At 42.8% G+C, this 18,681-nt stretch overlaps 1 protein-coding gene across 1 annotated transcript; it reads left to right on the top strand.

Annotated features, from left to right (window-relative positions):
• The first annotated feature begins 1,149 nt into the window (after positions 1 to 1,149).
• On the top strand, positions 1,150 to 13,391 carry LOC120046332 (phenylalanine--tRNA ligase alpha subunit-like). The gene is made up of 13 exons (XM_038991481.1): positions 1,150 to 1,329; positions 4,038 to 4,175; positions 4,335 to 4,433; positions 4,546 to 4,664; positions 5,260 to 5,352; positions 5,932 to 6,060; positions 6,178 to 6,293; positions 6,515 to 6,599; positions 7,067 to 7,166; positions 7,319 to 7,487; positions 8,166 to 8,243; positions 8,872 to 8,986; positions 12,288 to 13,391. The coding sequence occupies exons 1-13, from the start codon at positions 1,183 to 1,185 to the stop codon at positions 12,391 to 12,393; spliced, it is 1,494 nt and encodes a 497-aa protein (XP_038847409.1). The 5' UTR covers positions 1,150 to 1,182; the 3' UTR covers positions 12,394 to 13,391.
• The last annotated feature ends 5,290 nt before the right edge of the window (positions 13,392 to 18,681 follow it).

Raw genomic sequence — 18,681 nt, 5'->3', positions numbered from 1 at the left:
GGTAACGACGCTTCGTGGGCGACCGTTGTTGATGTGTGCAGAAGGTCCCTGGTTCGCGCCCGAGGTCGGGGCGAGGGGACGGTTTAAAGTTATACTGTTACATTGATGCTGTTGACCCGGATCACTGGTTGCTGCGGAAAAGGAGGAGGTTGAAAGGGGGGTGAGTGTAACGGATGTGAAATGGCTATCTAGTTAGCGAGTACGCGCTACTAGCGTTTCAATCAGTTACGTCACTTGCTCTGAAACCTAGAAGTAGTGTTGCCCCTTGCTCTGCAAGGGTCGCGGCTTTTGTGGAGCGATGGGTAACGACGCTTCGTGGGTGTCAGTTGTTGATGTGTGCAGAGGGTCCCTGGTTCGCGCCCGTGTCGGGGCGAGGGGACATACTAAAGTTATACTGTTACACAATGCATGGGATAAATCAAGTGTTGTCAAAGGTTGCGTCAATCAAATCTGGTATCAGGATATAATGTGATTCAGAGTCAATGATTATACTATAATTATCTTTATTTAACACAAGTGATAAATGGTAAATGCAATTTTCGTATATACGGGTTCACTGTATCACCACGCAGGGTAAAGCAGAGAACTGACTGAAATAGTACAGACATCTTCTTTTATACTGTTCCAGAGTTAGTTCCAACTTTAGAGTTGGCCTGTCACAGTAGAGGCTTAGCGTGGTTTTAAACTTGCTAGCCTATCGGTGGTGTCCAGTCACAGCACTCAGGATTGAAATGTCCGGAATGGTGCTTGTGAAGATTGAGCTGATTTGTTGGTTTCTACTCATTCCTCCGTTCCTGTTTTCTTGTTATTCAGCATTTTCCCTACACATTCCTCAGTTCCTGTTTTCTTGTTATTCAGCATTTTTCCATCTTGTCTCAACCTTGTGGTTTGCACAGTCGACACCCTAGATTAACAACAGCTTTTCTGCAGTCACACTATGTTTTGTGATTAACATGTCCTACTTCTATAAGGCATATATTTATGTTAAAAGAGAACAAAACCATCCTTTACAGTGTGTAGTGGATTTTTTTAATTCTTCAAGATGTCAATTCAGGTATTAATTTTCGCATGTTCTGAGGAGTTTACGGTATTTCAAAAATACTGGCTCTTGTATTCCAGTACTTTCGACATATCCAATAGTGCGCTCACTACCGGTCTCTTTTCGGCTTCGCTGTGACAAGCATGGCTGACACTGGTCTTGTAGAAACGCTTCTTCGGCGGGTGGAAAAGGTGGACGGTGGTCTCGACAGTCAGGATGTTGCGACCAGTCTTGGGGTGGACCACCAAGCTATCGTCGGGGCTGTAAAGAGCCTACAGGCACTTGGTGATGTGAGTTTACCTGCCGGTGTTGAAGCGGAAGTCAAGCGACCGTCCACTTTGTTCATTCGGCGGAGACTTTAAGGACACAGTTGACGCTTAAACCGCAAAAACCTCAAACTGATCATTACCTTAACCCTAACCTAATTTTAATACATTCTGAAATTAAATATCGGTTTGGGCGTCAAGCTTGTACTTATAGTATTTTCTGTTCATCCTATGATGATGGGCGATTGGATAGGAAAGTGATGCAATAGGGACGTAAACGGGATCGTGTTAGCCATGAATAAATGCAGTGGTGACTGTTCAGTCTGATTGTTCAACTGCACTGCTAGTCAGCAAACTTGACTAAAAACAAAAACTGTTAGACATTTTTCAATATTTGGTTTTATTGAATCGTCATTAAGGCAATCTACCAACGTCTGATACATCTAGCTGGTTACTACTTGTATAGGATGATAATTAATGGAAGCTTCTCTAATGTCAAACATGTAAAGTGTGGTGTACCGCAGGGCAGCTCTAGGCCCGCTACTCTTTTCTATTTTTACCAATGACCTGCCACTGGCATTTAAACAAAGCATGTGTGTCCATGTATGCTGATGATTCAACTATATACACATCAGCAACCACAGCTAATGAAGTCACTGAAACCCTTAACAAAGAGTTGCAGTCTGTTTTGGAGTGGGTGGCCAGTAATAAACTGGTTCTGAACATCTCTAAAACTAAGAGCATTGTATTTGGTACAAATCATTTTTGAAGTGCTAGACCGCAGCTGAATCTGGTAATGAATGGTGTGGCTGTTGAACAAGTCGAGGAGACTAAATTACTTGGCGTTACCTTAGATTGTAAACTTTCATGGTCAAAACATATAGATTCAATGGTTGTAAAGATGGGGAGAGGTCTAGACGTAATAAAGAGATGCTCTGCTTTTTTGACAACACACTCCAAAAAGCAAGTTCTGCAGGCTCTAGTTTTGTCTAATCTTGATTATTGTCCAGTCATGTGGTCCAGTGCTGCAAGGAAAAGCCTAGTTAAGCTGCAGTTGGCCCAGAACAGTGGCACGTTTTGCTCTTAATTGTAATCAGAGGGCTGATATAAATACTATGCATGTCAGTCTCTCTTGGCTAAGAGTTGAGGAGAGACTGACTGCATCACTTCTTTTTATAGAAAACATGAATGTGTTAAATCCCAAATTGTTTGCATAGTCAACTTACACGCAGCTCCGACACACACACTTATCCCACCAGACATGCCACCAGGGGTCATTTCACAGTCCCCAAATCCAGAACAAATTCAAGAAAGCGTACAGTATTATATAGAGCCCTTATTGCATGGAACTTCCTTCCATCTCATATTGCTAAAATAAACAGGAAACCTGGTTTCAAAAAACAGATAAAGCAACACCTCATGGCTGTCGTGGCAGAATCAGATTTAGCTAAGTAACATAGATAGATAAGATGTTATTTTCATCATATGCTTGTGAGATACTTGTCATTAGAATCTTCTGAGCTAGGGATTGGTAACTTGGGGCCAGAGAGGGGAGAGGTCAGGCTTGTCTTCATAAGTCAATGTATCTGTTAAACCATGTGGTACTAAGTAGAATATCAGAAGGGGAGGAGGACAGAGTGGAACGTTGGTTTCTTATGGGAACGTTGTTTGTAACTATTCCTAAACCATGTGAAGGGATGGAGTTATTAATTGGGGAACCAGTTAGTTATCTCATACAATGTCTGTACGCCAGTCACTCCCTACTTTTCTCATAGGGGGAAGGAGTTTGGCCGTGTTTGGAACCATTGTATGTCCCCTCTGAGGTTGCCCTTATCTTGACCTAGTATTTGACCTAAGGGGCTCACTGTCTGATTTTGAGTTTGTCCAGGTTTGGGAATATCTAGAAATGACAATTGATATATGCCATTGGATGAGATAATGGTTGGTAGACAGTGAAGTACCAAGCATGAGATTTAAACCTTGTCTTGGGAGATCAAACTGAACGATGATTTATAGCTGATGCTGTCTAGCGATAGGATACTCCTCTTTCGGGTAAAGGATTCTTTGTAAGTTGAGAGGGGTGTAGTATCTTGGCTATAAATGAAACTAAGAATTGTTTTGTAAGCACTCTCAGAGAATTCATTTATAGACACTGAATTGATCTGAGAGTCATTAAAGGGCTTTGGTGAAGCTTGTATATATATATTAAAGATGGAATATATAATTTAACTCTGACTTGTGTGTGGTTGGCTCTCTCTCTCTCTTTATTGAGTAATACAGGAAATTACCACGACACGGCACAACGCCTCTCCCCTATTTGACCTAGATAGTTTGTGTGTATGCATTGATATGTAGGCTACGTGTGCCTTTATTATTTTTTTTATATAGTTCTGTTCTTGTCTATTGATCTGTATTATGTCATTCTGTATTATGTTTAATGTTTTGTGTGGACCCCAGGAAGAGTAGCTGCTGCTTTTGCAACAGCTAATGGGGATCTTAATAAAACATGAAATACCAAAATGTCAACATTGAGAAGTTAGACTGAGTCAATAAATTGGGAGCTGTTATTGTCACTGGATCTAAAAATGAGCCCATGGTAAACGTATAATGTGCAGTGATAGCTAATTCATGATGTGTACACCAATTAGACCTTGAGAAGATGACAAATGTGTGGCCCTCTGCCTCAAGGCTCCATTATGATTCTGATCATGGTTGTTTGTTTTCCTGCGCAGGTGATCTCAGCTGAGCAGCGCTCCTCGAAGCACTGGGAGCTGACTGGGGAAGGCTGTGAGATAGCCGAGCAGGGCAGCCATGAGGCCCGAGTCGTCATCTCCATCCCAGAGGAAGGGATGCCTCAGAGCCAGCTCATGGTGAGAGGACCTGCAGGGTGCCTGGACAAATAATATATACCATGATGTTATGTTTATTTGGATGAAAATAAAATAATCTTTACATTGTGATTTTATATGCTTTCCACTTGGAGCATTGGGGCAGTGTTTACAGATTGTTTTGTCTCTATTTCTGTGTAGAAACTAGCCTTTGGGAAGGTGGGTTTTAGCAAGGCCATGTCCAACAAGTGGATCCGTCTGGATAAGGGCCACGAGGGCGGACCCAGGATCTTCAAGACTGTGAGTTTATCTTCACATCTGACTTGGTGTGCTTTGTGATTGAGCGTGAGTGTTGCTTTTAAAATTGAGAAAATAAGTATGACACACACAAACATAGTGTGTGTGTGTCCAGGTGGAGCACTTAGAAGACTTGGTGAGGGACAAGTTGCTCCTGGTACAGAAAGGCCAGGCGTCTCAACTGGAGGAGAAGGAGAAGAATGAGCTGAAGAAACGCAAACTGCTCTCTGAAGTGTAAGAATCAGACTGGTTGATAATATTTGACTACTGTGAAAACGTCTGTGAAATGTTAAGTATATTCCTAACTGATATCTACCAGTAGATGGCAATAGATGCCATTCAGCAGTACAACACCGTGTTCACTCATCTGGCATCCAGGCATGTTCAGGATGCCCCAGTCACAACTAGCCTCAGCATAGTCTCATGCTGAGGATGTTCTCTGACTTGTTGACCCCTAAGTCTTTAGTTGAATAACAGCTGAGAAATGCAGGTTTGGATTAGAATATAAATTATGTCTTATATCATAGTTACATCCTACTTACATAATATTCACAGATCAGATGTGAGTCAATGTTGTCGTCTTGTCTGAGTCGAGATGTCTAGTTCACCCAATGATATGAATACACTGAGCAACAGATTGTTAATGGTCTACTTCCTATTTGCTAAATAGTGTCCCAGGCCCTCACCACCACCACATGTTCCCAATCTCCAATGTTCCCCAAGATAAGACCTCTTGTGGCCTTTGTCACTCATGTGATATACCACTTTCAAAGGACCACATTTATGCAGTTTGAATGAGAATGATTGTATTTATTTCTGTGAATTTTAGGACGGTCAAGTCCTATTGGATCACAAAGGGCAGCTGTTTCAGCACCACCATCACTAAGCAGGAGACGGAGCTCACCCCAGAGATGATCGCTAGGTGAGTCCTGCTCTGCTTTTCCTGTCAACTTTGTCATGGTCGCTCTATGATTGCTAAGATGGATGAGTGATTCCTCATTCTGTATCTCTAACCTGCATGCTGCTGCTGAGGACCTTGTCCTAAGGCAAATGTATATTAGCCTGAAGTTGTTCATTCTCACAGTGATGTCATTTCTATTCATATCACTGCATGTTGTAGTCAAATTGGCAGTGTTTTCATTAGGTACCGCGCATGATCCAATTAGTTTTGTTTTTACCTGGAAACTGCTGTCTCTCAAAATGCAGGTGATCTATTGACCAAGCCTGGTTTTCATGTGATTGTCTGAAACAATTTGTTAGTTCTCGTACCCCAAAACAGATCAATGAAAATGCACCTGGTCTGCAATATCACGAGGGGATTTGGCACAGAACTGTATTCAGGTGTCCCAAAAATTAAATTAGTGTCTTTGTATATTTACCTCCACGTTTTATCTGCACACAGACTTTGCTTGTGTTTGGCCATATACACTCATTAATTTGAGGTTCTCTAGAACATATTATATGTTCTCCTCCAAATTGACCTATCTCTGGTCTGTGACAGTGGGAGCTGGAAGGAGAAGAAGTTCAAGCCTTATAACTTTGAGGCCATGGGTGTGGCCCCAGACTGTGGCCACCTGCATCCGCTCTTGAAGGTCCGCACGCAGTTCAGACAGATCTTCCTGGAGATGGGGTCAGTCGCCTATCCTCTATTTTGCCCTTGCAGGACACCATCAGTATACCCTATATAACTAATGTACGGTAAGACTAAGTTTTAAGACCTGTGTGTACTCACTCCTGTCTCCTTCAGCTTCACTGAGATGCCCACCAACAACTTCATTGAGAGCTCCTTCTGGAACTTTGACTCCCTGTTTCAGCCCCAGCAGCACCCTGCCAGAGACCAACACGACACCTTCTTCCTGTCTGGTGAGCGACTGGGTGTCTCTGCGTGTCTGGACTTGATGCCCAGATAAGATAAAAATGGTGCATTATTGATGATGCGCTGAAAGGGAAATCTGATTTCCCTCGCTAAAACAGACTCTAGATTTCCATTAGATATAACTAATCTGTTTTCATCATGTACCATCAGTATTATTTCCATGTAACTTACCGGTAACTGCGGCCCCTCCTATTATTATATTTCTCAGACCCAGCTCAGGCCCATGAGTTTCCCCAGGACTACCTGGAGAGAGTGAGGAAGGTCCATTCAGAGGGAGGCTTTGGATCACAGGGGTGAGAGCTAATCTTACACGCATGGACTTACACACACGTTTTATTTTATTTATTTTTATAAAAAAATAAAATAAAATAAATCCCAATTTTGTGGTATCCAGTTGGTAATCACAGTCTTGTTCCATCGCTGCAACTCCCGTACGGACTCATTCTTGACACAATGCCCACTTAACCCGGAAGCCAGCCGCACCAATGTGTCGGAGGAAACAGAGGAAACCGCGCCCGGCCCGCCACAGTAGTCGCTAGTACGCGATGGGACAAGAACATCCCTGCCGGCCAAACCCTCCCCTAACCCGGACAACGCTCTGCCAATTGTGTGCTGCCCCATGGGTCTCTCGGTCGGCTGCGACTGGACTCGAACCAGGATCTCTAGTGGCACAGCTAGCAGTGCGCTGCAGTGCCTTAGACCACTGCGCCACTCGGGAGGCCCAACATGTTCTATTTTTAACGCTGTCTGTGTTTGACAGGTACAAGTATGACTGGAAGATTGAGGAGGCCCAGAAGAACATCCTCCGTACTCACACCACAGCAGTCAGCGCTCGCATGCTGTACAAACTCGCTCAGCAGGTAACTCACTATCTACATTTGTTCATGCTATCTTAGTATTTACTAAAATGAATTAGAAAGTAATTGCATGAGGGTGATGTTACATTTTAACTGTGCAGCAATTGAGCAACTTTCCTCTGTAACCATTTCAAATGTACCTTTCTTTCTACCAGGAAAAGTTCACCCCTGTCAAGTACTTTTCCATCGACAGAGTATTCCGTAATGAAACTCTGGATGCCACCCACTTGGCAGAGTTTCACCAGATTGAGGGAGTGGTGGCTGACTATGGCCTTACCCTGGGTGACCTCATGGGCATCCTTCATCAGTTTTTCAATAAACTAGGTGAGGGCTCTACCAGTCAGGGTTGGGGTCAATTCCACTCATTCAATTCTCTCCCAGGAAATGTAATTCAATTCAAATTCGAGGTCGGACTTTGAATTCAGAGATAATTAAATTCCTCTCAATTCCAATGTTAGCTAAATTCCAAGAATTCAAGTCCCAATTCAATATTATCCCCAACAATTCCACAAATTCCAATTAGAAATTAAATTTCTTCAGGCTTTCAGGCTGATTGTGTCACTGTTCAGACAGCCTAGCTATACTGGAAATATCTGAATACAGGTTGAAATGATTAAAAACAAATCCTACAGTAAATGTTTTTATACTATATGCATTAATTCCATTAACTAGGAAATGTAAAAATATTGAATTTCAATTCCAAAGATTAAATGTTTTTACAACTCCATAACTTAAAAAATTATAATGTAATTCAACATACATTCTCATGAATGAGGGAATTCAAGAATTGAATGGAATTTAAATTATATAAGAATTGACCCCCACCCTGCTTCCAGTACCTCATTCTTTTTTTAAAGTCTTTTTTTTAACAGTGGGTTCAGTTGTCCGTACTGAAGTGGCTTCTAATGCATCTTAATGCCTGTAGTACAACATGAGCTTGTTTCTCTGTCAGATGTAGTATTTCTGAGAAAGTATTTACAATATATTTTCAATTTTCTCCAGGAATCACCAAATTACGCTTTAAACCGGCCTACAATCCATACACCGAGCCGAGCATGGAAGTGTTCAGCTATCATGAAGGTACAGTTCTTTTGAATATTCTCAAACCCTGGAATTTCTCATGTTTGTGTGATATGTGTGTTTCGGCCTTGGGCTTTTGTCTCACTCAAACTCAAAAGCCCATAGACGACGCAATCCTATCCACACTGAGTCCATCTTTTATTTTTTCTCCCCAATTTCGTGGTATCCAATTGTTAGTAGTTACTGTCTTGTCTCATCGCTACAACTCCCGTACGGACTCGGTCGAGAGCCATGCGTCCTCCGAAACACAACCCAACCAAGCCGCACTGCTTTTTAACACAGCGCGCATCCAACCCGGAAGCCAGCCGCACCAATGTGTCGGAGGAAACACCGTACACCTAGCGACCTGGTCAGGGTGCACTGCGCCTGGCCCGCAGCAGGAGTCGCTAGTGCGCGATGAGACAAGGATATCCCTGCCGGCCAAACCCTCCCTAACCCAGACGACGCTGGGCCAATTGTGCGCCGCCCCTTGGGCCTCCCGGTCGCGGCCGGCTGCAACAGAGCCTGGGCTCGAACCCAGAGTCTCTGGTGGCACAGCTAGCACTGCGATGCAGTGCCTTAGACCACTGCGTCACCCGGGAGGCACACACTGAATCCATCTTAATTTGTCCATTCCTGCTCTCTCCAGGGCTGAAGAAGTGGGTGGAGGTGGGGAACTCGGGGATGTTCAGGCCAGAGATGCTGCTGCCTATGGGGCTCCCTGAGGGGGTGACGGTCATCGCCTGGGGGCTGTCTCTGGAGAGGTGAGTCAATGACAAAGAAACACATTATCCTCTTCAACTAGAACTGATCCTGGTGATGTAATGGAATTGACTGACCGACATTTGTTAATACAAGACCTACAATACACAACCCCTTCTGCCTGGCCTACCCCACTTCCACACTCTCTGACCCGTCTTCAGGGCCGGGAATTGCCATGGACCTCAAGATAAGATATCACCGTACTTACAGTGGAGAGAACAAGTATTTGATACACTGCCGAATTTGCAGGTTTTCCTACTTACGAAGCATGTAGAGGTATGTAATTTTTATCATAGGTACACTTCAACTGTGAGAGACGGAATCTAAAACAAAAATCCAGAAAATCACATTGTATGATTTTTAAGTAATTCATTTGCATTTTATTGCATGACATAAGTATTTGATCACCTACCAACCAGTAAGAATTCCGGCTCACAGACCTGTTAGTTTTTCTTTAAGAAGCCCTCCTGTTCTCCACTCATTACCTGTATTAACTGCACCTGTTTGAACTCGTTACCTGTATAAAAGACACCTGTCCACACACTCAATCAAACAGACTCCAACCTCTCCACAATGACCAAGACCAGAGAGCTGTGTATGATAAAATTGTAGACCTGCACAAGGCTGGGATGGGCTACAGGACAATAGGCAAACAGCTTGGTGAGAAGGCAACAACTGTTGGAGCAATTATTAGAAAATGGAAGAAGTTCAAGATGACGGTCAATCACCCTCGGTCTGGGGCTCCATGCAAGATCTCACCTCGTGGGGCATCAATGATCATGAGGAAGGTGAGGGATCAGCCCAGAACTACACGGCAAGACCTGGTCAATGACCTGAAGAGAGCTGGGACCACAGTCTCAAAGAAAACCATTAGTAACACACTACGCCGTCATGGATTAAAATCCTGCAGCGCACGCAAGGTCCCCCTGCTCAAGCCAGCGCCCGTCTGAAGTTTGCCAATGACCATCTGGATGATTCAGAGGAGGAATGGGAGAAGGTCGTGTGGTCTGATGAGACAAAAATAGAGCTTTTTGGTCTCAACTCCACTCGCCGTGTTTGGAGGAAGAAGAAAGATGAGTACAACCCCAAGAACACCATCCCAACAGTGAAGCATGGAGGTGGAAACATCATTCTTTGGGGATGCTTTTCTGCAAAGGGGACAGGACGACTGCACCGTATTGAGGGGAGGATGGATGGGGCCATGTATTGCGAGATCTTGGCCAACAACCTCCTTCCCTCAGTAAGAGCATTGAAGATGGGTCGTGGCTGGGTCTTCCAGCATGACGACCCGAAACACACAGCCAGGGCAACTAAGGAGTGGCTCCGTAAGAAGCATCTCAAGGTCCTGGAGTGGCCTAGCCAGTCTCCAGACCTGAACCCAATGGAAAATCTTTGGAGGGAGCTGAAAGTCCGTATTGCCCAGCGACAGCCCCGAAACCTGAAGGATCTGGAGAAGGTCTGTATGGAGGAGTGGGCCAAAATCCCTGCTGCAGTGTGTGCAAACCTGGTCAAGAACTACAGGAAACGTATGATCTCTGTAATTGCAAACAAAGGTTTCTATACCAAATATTAAGTTCTGCTTTTCTGATGTATCAAATACTTATGTCATGCAATAAAATGCAAATGAATTACTTAAAAATCATACAATGTGATTTTCTGGATTTTTGTTTTAGATTCCGTCTCTCACAGTTGAAGTGTACCTATGATAACAATTACAGACCTCTACATGCTTTGTAAGTAGGAAAACCTGCAAATTCGGCAGTGTATCAAATACTTGTTCTCCCCACTGTAGGTGCCGATACGATATGTGGTCTAAAACATTCGAAAGACCTGCTCTTTCCATGACATAGACAAACCATGTGAATTCAGGTGAAAGCTATGATCCCTTATTGATGTCACCTGTTAAATCCACTTCAAGGAGACAGGTTAAAGGATTTTTAAGCCTCGAGACAATTGCGACATGGATTGTGTATGTGTACCATTCAGTGTGAATGGGCAAGACAAAATATTTAAGTGCCTTAAACGGGGTATGGTAGTAGGTGCCAGGCGCACCAGTTTTGAGTGTCAAGAACAGTAATGCTGCTGGGTTTTTCATGGTCTACAGTTTCCTGTGTGCATCAAGAATGGTCCACCACCCAAAGGACATCCGGCCAACTTGACACAACTGTGGAAAGCATTGAAAGTCAACATGGGCCAGCATCCCTGTGGAACGCTTTCGACACCTTGTAGAATTGAGGCTGTTCTGACGGCGAAAGGGGGGGTGCAACTCAATATTAGGAAGGTGTTCTTAATGTTTGTTATACTCAGTGTATGTCTGCTGCAGAGAGACAAGCGAGAGCATGAGAAAACACGTTTAGATCTGTCAGGGAACTAAGTGCTGAAAAAATGTTTGATCACTATTTAAAAAGAAGATGGAGAACAAGCTATAGGCAGGTACAGCCGACTAGTGCCAGCTAACGCTACCGAGAGTAGCAAAACCATTTATTTCTTATTAATTACAAATAAACTTGGATATCGATATAATACCATCCAAAAATAATATCGCAATATGTAACTGTATCTATTCGCCCCCCCATCATTACCCATCTCTCCACTGCTCCACTCTTGGGCCAGCTATCTCACTGGAATTGACCCACATCAGCTCCATATCCCTTAACCTGACCTTAACTTAACTCTCTCATAACCAGATGCACAGGGTCAACTGTTAGTGTACTTGAATGGGACATGGGATTTCAATAGTAAAATGTTTCCATAATGTGAAAATATACAATGTTATGCCTGTAATCCCAGTGTGATTTCCCATAGAGGGGTTAAAGGTGGACAGTAGTGTGGTCATGTCCCCAGATGTGTGGTCATGTCCCCAGATATGCAGCCATGCTTCCAGCACACACCACCAGTCTGTTGGCACACATGTCGACAGGTTTACTTCTGGATTGTTATATCTGAGCAAAGCGCATAAAACACCATATCGCCTAATGAGCCTAGAATAATGGTTTCCTCAGATGCAGGTCAGAACTGACCATTTAGATATATTTGTGCTCTACTGCGGGTGCTTGAACCCTGGTGACACTGAGGCCTTGTATCTATGAGAACAATCACTGCTAATGGCTATAGTCAGTGAGTTGGGAAGGACCATATCATCTACTCTGTGTAATCCCTCTCCTCCATCCCCTCTGTCCATACAGACCTTTGTCTCTATCCCTGTTTGTCCCCTCTTTCTCTTTGCTGTCTTCCACCTCTCCTTATAATGTACTATATCATCTTCCTGACACGGTTTCCTCTGCCCTTCTCTGTCTCCTTCAGGCCCACCATGATTAAGTATGGCATCAACAACATCCGTGAGCTGGTGGGACACAAGGTCAACCTACAGATGGTCTACGACAGCCCTGTGTGTCGACTGGACTCTTAGATTCTGTTCAGGCTTCCACTTGGACAGGCTTACATTACCATACACATCCCATCCAAGGCCCGTGTCATCAGGACCCCTTTGCCCACTAGCAACCATATGAACACTGAACAATCCCACAAAACCTTAATCTACCTTGGCCAGAGACTGACAGAGAGACAGATCTGTCTGTTTGAGAGGGAGGGAAAGAGGACGTACTTTTCTCCTTATAGCTTGTCTGTGGTTCTAGCTGTATTATAGCCGTTGTTTAGCCACATGATACACAGATTATACTTTAAACCTAATTTATGAAACAGTTATAACTCATCTTTGGTCCTAACCAGCAGCTATGCATGTGCTGAGGGGTAGGTAGTGCTAGTACTGTGTTCTCTGCTGATGTGTGCACTACATCAGAGCATAAGGAACTTCACCAGTGAGTCTGTTTTTTCATTTAAACGTTAGGTAGCCGCTGTGCACTTTTCTATGTAATGAAATGCTTGTACAGTAAAGATGCTAACTTGAAGCCCTTTAGCCTTCCATACAAAACCAACCAACTCTGTGCTGTGTCCACTCAGTTCATGAGACAAATTAGAAATGGTCAAATAAAGATGTTTGAAAGTAGCACGATTTACGTCGTCAGTCTAATGTAATCACCATTGGTAATGATGAGATTTTGTTATTCTACTCTGGCTGTGCCAGGTCCGGTATTAACCTGTCAGAAGAACATTCTTGTTTTCCTCAATCTTGTTGGGGCTGGTGCGTAACGTGAATTGGCGTGTTGAGTGATGTGTGCCAAGGTTTAACCCAGAGGATTTAGGAGTTCTTTGTGTCATTCCAGTGAAGGTGGGATTACGAATCACCTTTATCGCCTCTTAAGTCTCATGTCATCGTACACAGGGTAGACTTTTAGCTCTGTGTGCTCACAAGAGATAATTGGGTTAACACATTAGAGCACTTTGGTTGTCAGTGTAACCTAAAATAATTTGCTATGGTACTAAATAAAGAGTCAAGTCTTCCTGTTAGGTTTGTTTTAGGCAACTGTATTGGATATGGATATGGATATGGATATGGATACAATTGGATATGTTTTTTGCTGGTAGCCTAGTTCATCCCCAATCCCTGCAAGATTCTGAATAAATTTGCTGTTGTGAAGAGATGTTCTACACTCTACTGTTATGTATTATGTAAATCTTCCGTAGTCTGAATCACAGAGACTGTACGTTGTAATGCAAATCAGTATCCTGCTGAGGAGCAATATTGAAGTTGTACTTCAGCCATGTGTAATCACTTCACTGGAATTGCTTCTCCTGAATGAACTTGGCACAGCGACGTCGTGGTACATGCAAGTCTGCCTGAGCATCCTGTGCTGTCTTTCGACGCTTACATGGAGCTGAATTTCTGAATTCGGGAGTCTTTAAAAAACCTTGCATGCTATTGAAGCTGACATGTGGGCCCAGAATAGATGCTGTTGAAAGTTTGTGACAAAGAGAATGATGTTGCGTGCTCTGCCAAGACTGGGAAATCCTGTGTCTGCTGCAATAATGGACAGACAGTATTTAAAGGTTGTTTACTTAATCAATTGCAGGAACTCCATAAGTCTTTCTGTTCAGCTAATCCTTCAACGTCTGGAAATAACATTTTAAACCTGAGTCTGGGAGTCCAGCTAAGGGTTCCCCAGAACAAAACAATATATAGACAGAACAGATCAACCAAGTTTCTCTGTAGAACCTCTAATTCTAGTTGGAACATACTTTTGGATGCAGTTTTATCCTACCAGGTACTAACTATCCTAACTTCACAAAAGAGTCCTAACAATCTTCACAAGCACTGGGATAGAAAAATGCTTCATAGGTATTTGTATCCAGTTTTATATGCAAATTTCAATTTAGATATATACTTTTTTATCCTGTGCAATCTCATCCTGTGTGTTCACCTGCATCATATCATGTTTGCAGTTTCTAACTTGCAGAAGTTACACTACATACCTAAATCAATAATAACAACCGATGTAATAGCCATTTAGTTTGAACTTGGTACACATATTTACTATTTCATTGAACATCTCAACATTGATGTGGTACTGTATAATTGTAGTCCCTTTTCATGTTATGTAGATACAGACAGTAAAGTCAAATTCCTCAGTTGGCACAACCAGTGGACAAACCTATTAGCTGGTCCTTAATTGTGTTCACCCTCATACGCTCATTTCAACTACAAAGCCACATCTGGGAGTCATTTTGCGCACAGTTCCACATATATCACCATGCATGCAATGCTTTGCATTGATCAGAAAATCTGACATTTCGTCAAGTCAATGATTAATACATTTAGGAGTTCATCAAAACATGATCTACCAAATCCTGAGAGACTTGAAGAAAGCTTTATTTAAAGTAGCTTAGTTAAGATTTAGCAATAATCAGTTCCCTTGTTTAGCCTTTACCCTATAGGTCTCATTATTTCCCTTTGATCATTTGACTTTGCTCTTGAAATGAAGCAGCTCTAGATTTATATTACAGAGGAATAGCAGTTTTTAGAGGCCCCCAAATCCCTTCATGTTTTGATGGATACTGAAGCAGTATTTAAATGTTATATAAGAAAGGGGGCTGGTGTAGGCAGCTGATGGTGATAGGTTTGGGATGAAACATGGCAAATCCTTTTCCATTCGGATCATTCTGGATCATTTTGAATGTGTTGCACATCTTTAAATCATCTTCTCATGGCAATAGCCATTGATTAACCCCTGTCCCTTCATGGTCCATTCAGTCGACCAGGGGTTCTTAAACTTTTTCAGCTTGAGACACAAATGAGAAACTGACCGTCCTCCCATGACCCAAATTAAGAATAAATAGTGTGTGATTGTAGATGTATTCTCATAACTCGCGACCCACCTTTCACATACCCAGGGCCCACTCAAGGTCCCAACCCATAGTTTAATTAAGAAACCTTGCAGTAGACAAATCTACGTGTGTATACAGGATGATACTGTATAGCACCAGCATGAAAGTTATCTTCAAACTCTCCTTTGTCAAGCTTTGGTTGCTGTGTGGTGTTAACATTTCAACCCATTTAGTTGTCTTGTTAATAACCTTAAGTAGGTCTGTTGAGTCCTGTGACATGCTTGGTGTAATCAGAATCAACCAGTGACCACAGGACTGGAGGGAGTTGGTGCTGGCTCCTTTCAGATCTCGCTGGGGAGGGAATTAGAGTGCCCAGGCCAGGGGCTGCTGTCTATGGCCAGGGCAGCAGGGCTGTTGTTGTTGCCGGTGCCATGGGTGGGGAAGAAGGGGATGTAGGGGATTGCAGGAAACAGCAAAGGGCTGCCCGGGAGGCTCTCATCCAGAGGCATGGGGAAGCCCACATCATCTGTGTCCCACACGTGGAAGGCATTGTGGGTCAGGACTATGGGGGGGTGTCTGGCAATGAAGCACTCCGGGTTTCTGTTCTTCTCTAGGTCCTCCTCAGTGGGGCCAAGAAGACATTCTGATGAAAGGGGTAAACAGAGGGGACACTGGAGATCAGCACATTTGCTTCAGGACTGGTGCCCCTGATCATCTGTGTTAGCTAGTCATGTTGCCATTTTGCATAGAAAAGCTTAGGCTTATGACTATTTGTCACAAGTTATTTGGTACACTTATACATTGCGATGGAACAGCCTAACTTAGTTACATTTCCACCTTATTTTCGAACATTTTAAGTTCATACCTGTTATATCAAGGGCCAGGTCCTTGATCAGATGTCCAACAATAGCATAGGCGACTCCTACCACTACCAGTGCTGCAATCAGCAGATAGACCACTGCCTTTGGCAACGGAATGAGGTCCCGGACTGCCGGCTTATACTCCTTGTACAGCGGGTCTTCCGTCCCGTCTAGTACGTCGAATTTGTATACTAGTGGGGAAGCATGTGCCTCATCATTGAAATTAAAACTGGTGAAATTGAGGGCATTCATTATGGAAAAGTAGCCTAAGCGATATAGCACTAATGATGATAAACGCGCTGATGTCCGGAGATTAGGCAATTTTCTCTCCCCCACAACACCAAGACAAGGACTTGATTGATGGTGAGTCTTGTATCCGTGCAACACTCAAGTCTCAACTTCTTTGATGTCTCAGTTCGAATAATCCTAAAGGGTATTGAAAAGCACGAAACATGTATGTATATATGTTAATATCTCAGTGGATTTGGAGGTGAACACAACTCCACCAAATATAGTTTTAATTTATGGAGATATTACTTCCAAACGATTTCAAAACCATTTGGACAGTACAAGCGTTAGCCGCTTACCTTGATTTTGGACGATTTTGGACGACTGCTGTTTTGATGACAAGGTCCCTAAATTTTAAAGGTCCCTAAATTGGAGAAAAAACGTTTGGATGTCTATCTGAAATGAATTTCCATGTTCATAAATCAGTCCCCCTGGAGCTTCCTTTGACGCGCTTCTTTGTCTCTGTCCTTGGTGCTGAAATTAGACCAACCAACTTTCACGTTTTAGTAAACAGTAGTATTTCTAGACCGCCCACTGTTCATCACTCAAGTGATAAACTTTATCCCGCCTCCACTTAAACAGCCAACCCGTATCAGCTAGATGTAGTTGATAATGTTCCCTTAATTCTATAGTTGATGGATTTACATTACCAAGAAATGTTGTCTCCTTAAATGTACTAAGGACACATGGCGTGAAGATCCTCATGCCAAATAGAACCTTTCCAGGAGATAGTTAATCGACACACGATCGCATATAGTGGGCCTATTTGGTTAATTCATGTTGTTTAGGAAATATTGAAGAGCTTTTCATATTCAATATAAGCCTACTATCATCTTTGAAACATGTACTGTAGTTGTTTATCTCCACTAGATTATTTTAGAGGAAATATACTTCTCCACTCCACTGGGCATAATTCAGGGCACAGCCCTGCCCTTTGACCTTCAATGCTTTCCCACCATAGACTGGATTAACTGCTAGTTTCACTAGCAGTGCTAATTGTAAGAAGATTTTGAAACTCATCCTCATAAGCCAAATCCTAACTGGAAATATGCATATAGTTCATGTGGCCTCATGGCCTCAATGTGTCAATGTAGGCTGTCCCTATCAAATAAATACATTATTATTAGGCTACGTGTTAAAACGAATAATTTCTACCAAAATAGGAGCTACATTGGTTCATGTTTAGTGACTGACTTCTATTTCCTTAGGTAGAGAGCAGGCTTGGGCATGTATCAGATTTATTTGTTTCATAATTCCCCATTTCAAAGCAGTAGTAGACATGCAAAGAAGCAGAATCTGAAGAGATTAGAGGTTTATTCCCTTTGAGACAAGCCTTTATCTGCCCACCCCATGTTCCTCATTTCCTGATGGATTTAAACTGCTAGAGCCACTGGAATACTTCCAGAGATTATCTCCTGAATTTTGAGAACGTTTTGTTCTGTTGGTTCAATATATCTACATATTGCAACAGAACTCGGACATCTTCTCATATTGTGTTGCTTCATGTACATGTGTGTATGTGAATGCACATGCCACATGCTTTTGTTCATGCATGCCCATTGTCGAGGGAAGTAGGGGTACTGCAGCAGCACCTGAAAAATCTGATTATCTTTCACTAAAGTAGTGCACTGGGCCTTTACTAGTCGTGTATTAGCGGACCGTTATAGCCCCCCCCCCCAGACAAAATGACCCATCCAAATACCCCTTTTCCAGTGTTTGCTATGGAATTATTGCAATACAACACCGTTCCCAGACACTGCGTCAAAATCGCCAAAACAGATTAAGCTACTGCACATGTGCAGCATGATAGTTATATTAACCCTTTAGCTTTATCTGTCTGTCACACATCTCCTCTGCATCTTCCTGTTCACCCTTCTGATGCTAGGTGTTTGTCTATCCTAGGAACTGCCTTACATGAAATTCAGTCCTTAGTTTGACTTTGTTTTAACTTCTTCCTGTCTCCTCTCTTTTTCTGTCTTGTTTTTCAGTTTGCTGATCACTTCTGTTTAAATCCCACTGGCATTACCTCAGTAGGCCTAATCTCAGATATCAAAAACTTTTCACAATGGCTGAGCTCAGATGGATGTACTTTAAAGTTTGTTTGATCACACAAAGTTCATCCTGAAAATACCCGAAAATATCACTATCTAAATGTTTTTCTCCCACTGTCTTGACCGGACTCCAGCCTCACAGTTAACAATTAATTTGAATATGTCATATGTTTGATGATAAAATGTGTATCTTTGATAATAAAAAATAAAAAAATGCATTCAATCATTCAGAATGCGTGTCGGTGCATGATGCAGTATTGTTCCGAGTCGACGTTG

Source organism: Salvelinus namaycush, chromosome 4 (assembly GCF_016432855.1).
Source record: "Salvelinus namaycush isolate Seneca chromosome 4, SaNama_1.0, whole genome shotgun sequence".
NCBI classification, from domain to species: Eukaryota; Metazoa; Chordata; class Actinopteri; order Salmoniformes; family Salmonidae; genus Salvelinus; species Salvelinus namaycush.
The sequence above is the reverse complement of the archived record's forward strand: the minus strand, read 5'-3'. Positions and strand labels throughout refer to the sequence as shown.

What these genes read in the sequence shown, in the direction of transcription:
- LOC120046332 (XM_038991481.1), top strand. Translation starts at nt 1,183, where the DNA reads ATGGCTGACACTGGTCTTGTAGAAACGCTTCTTCGGCGGGTGGAAAAG. An exon ending in CAGATCTTCCTGGAGATGGG is followed by an intron (nt 6,061 to 6,177) that starts GTCAGTCGCCTA and finishes TGTCTCCTTCAG; the next exon opens with CTTCACTGAGATGCCCACCA. An exon ending in CGACACCTTCTTCCTGTCTG is followed by an intron (nt 6,294 to 6,514) that starts GTGAGCGACTGG and finishes TATATTTCTCAG; the next exon opens with ACCCAGCTCAGGCCCATGAG.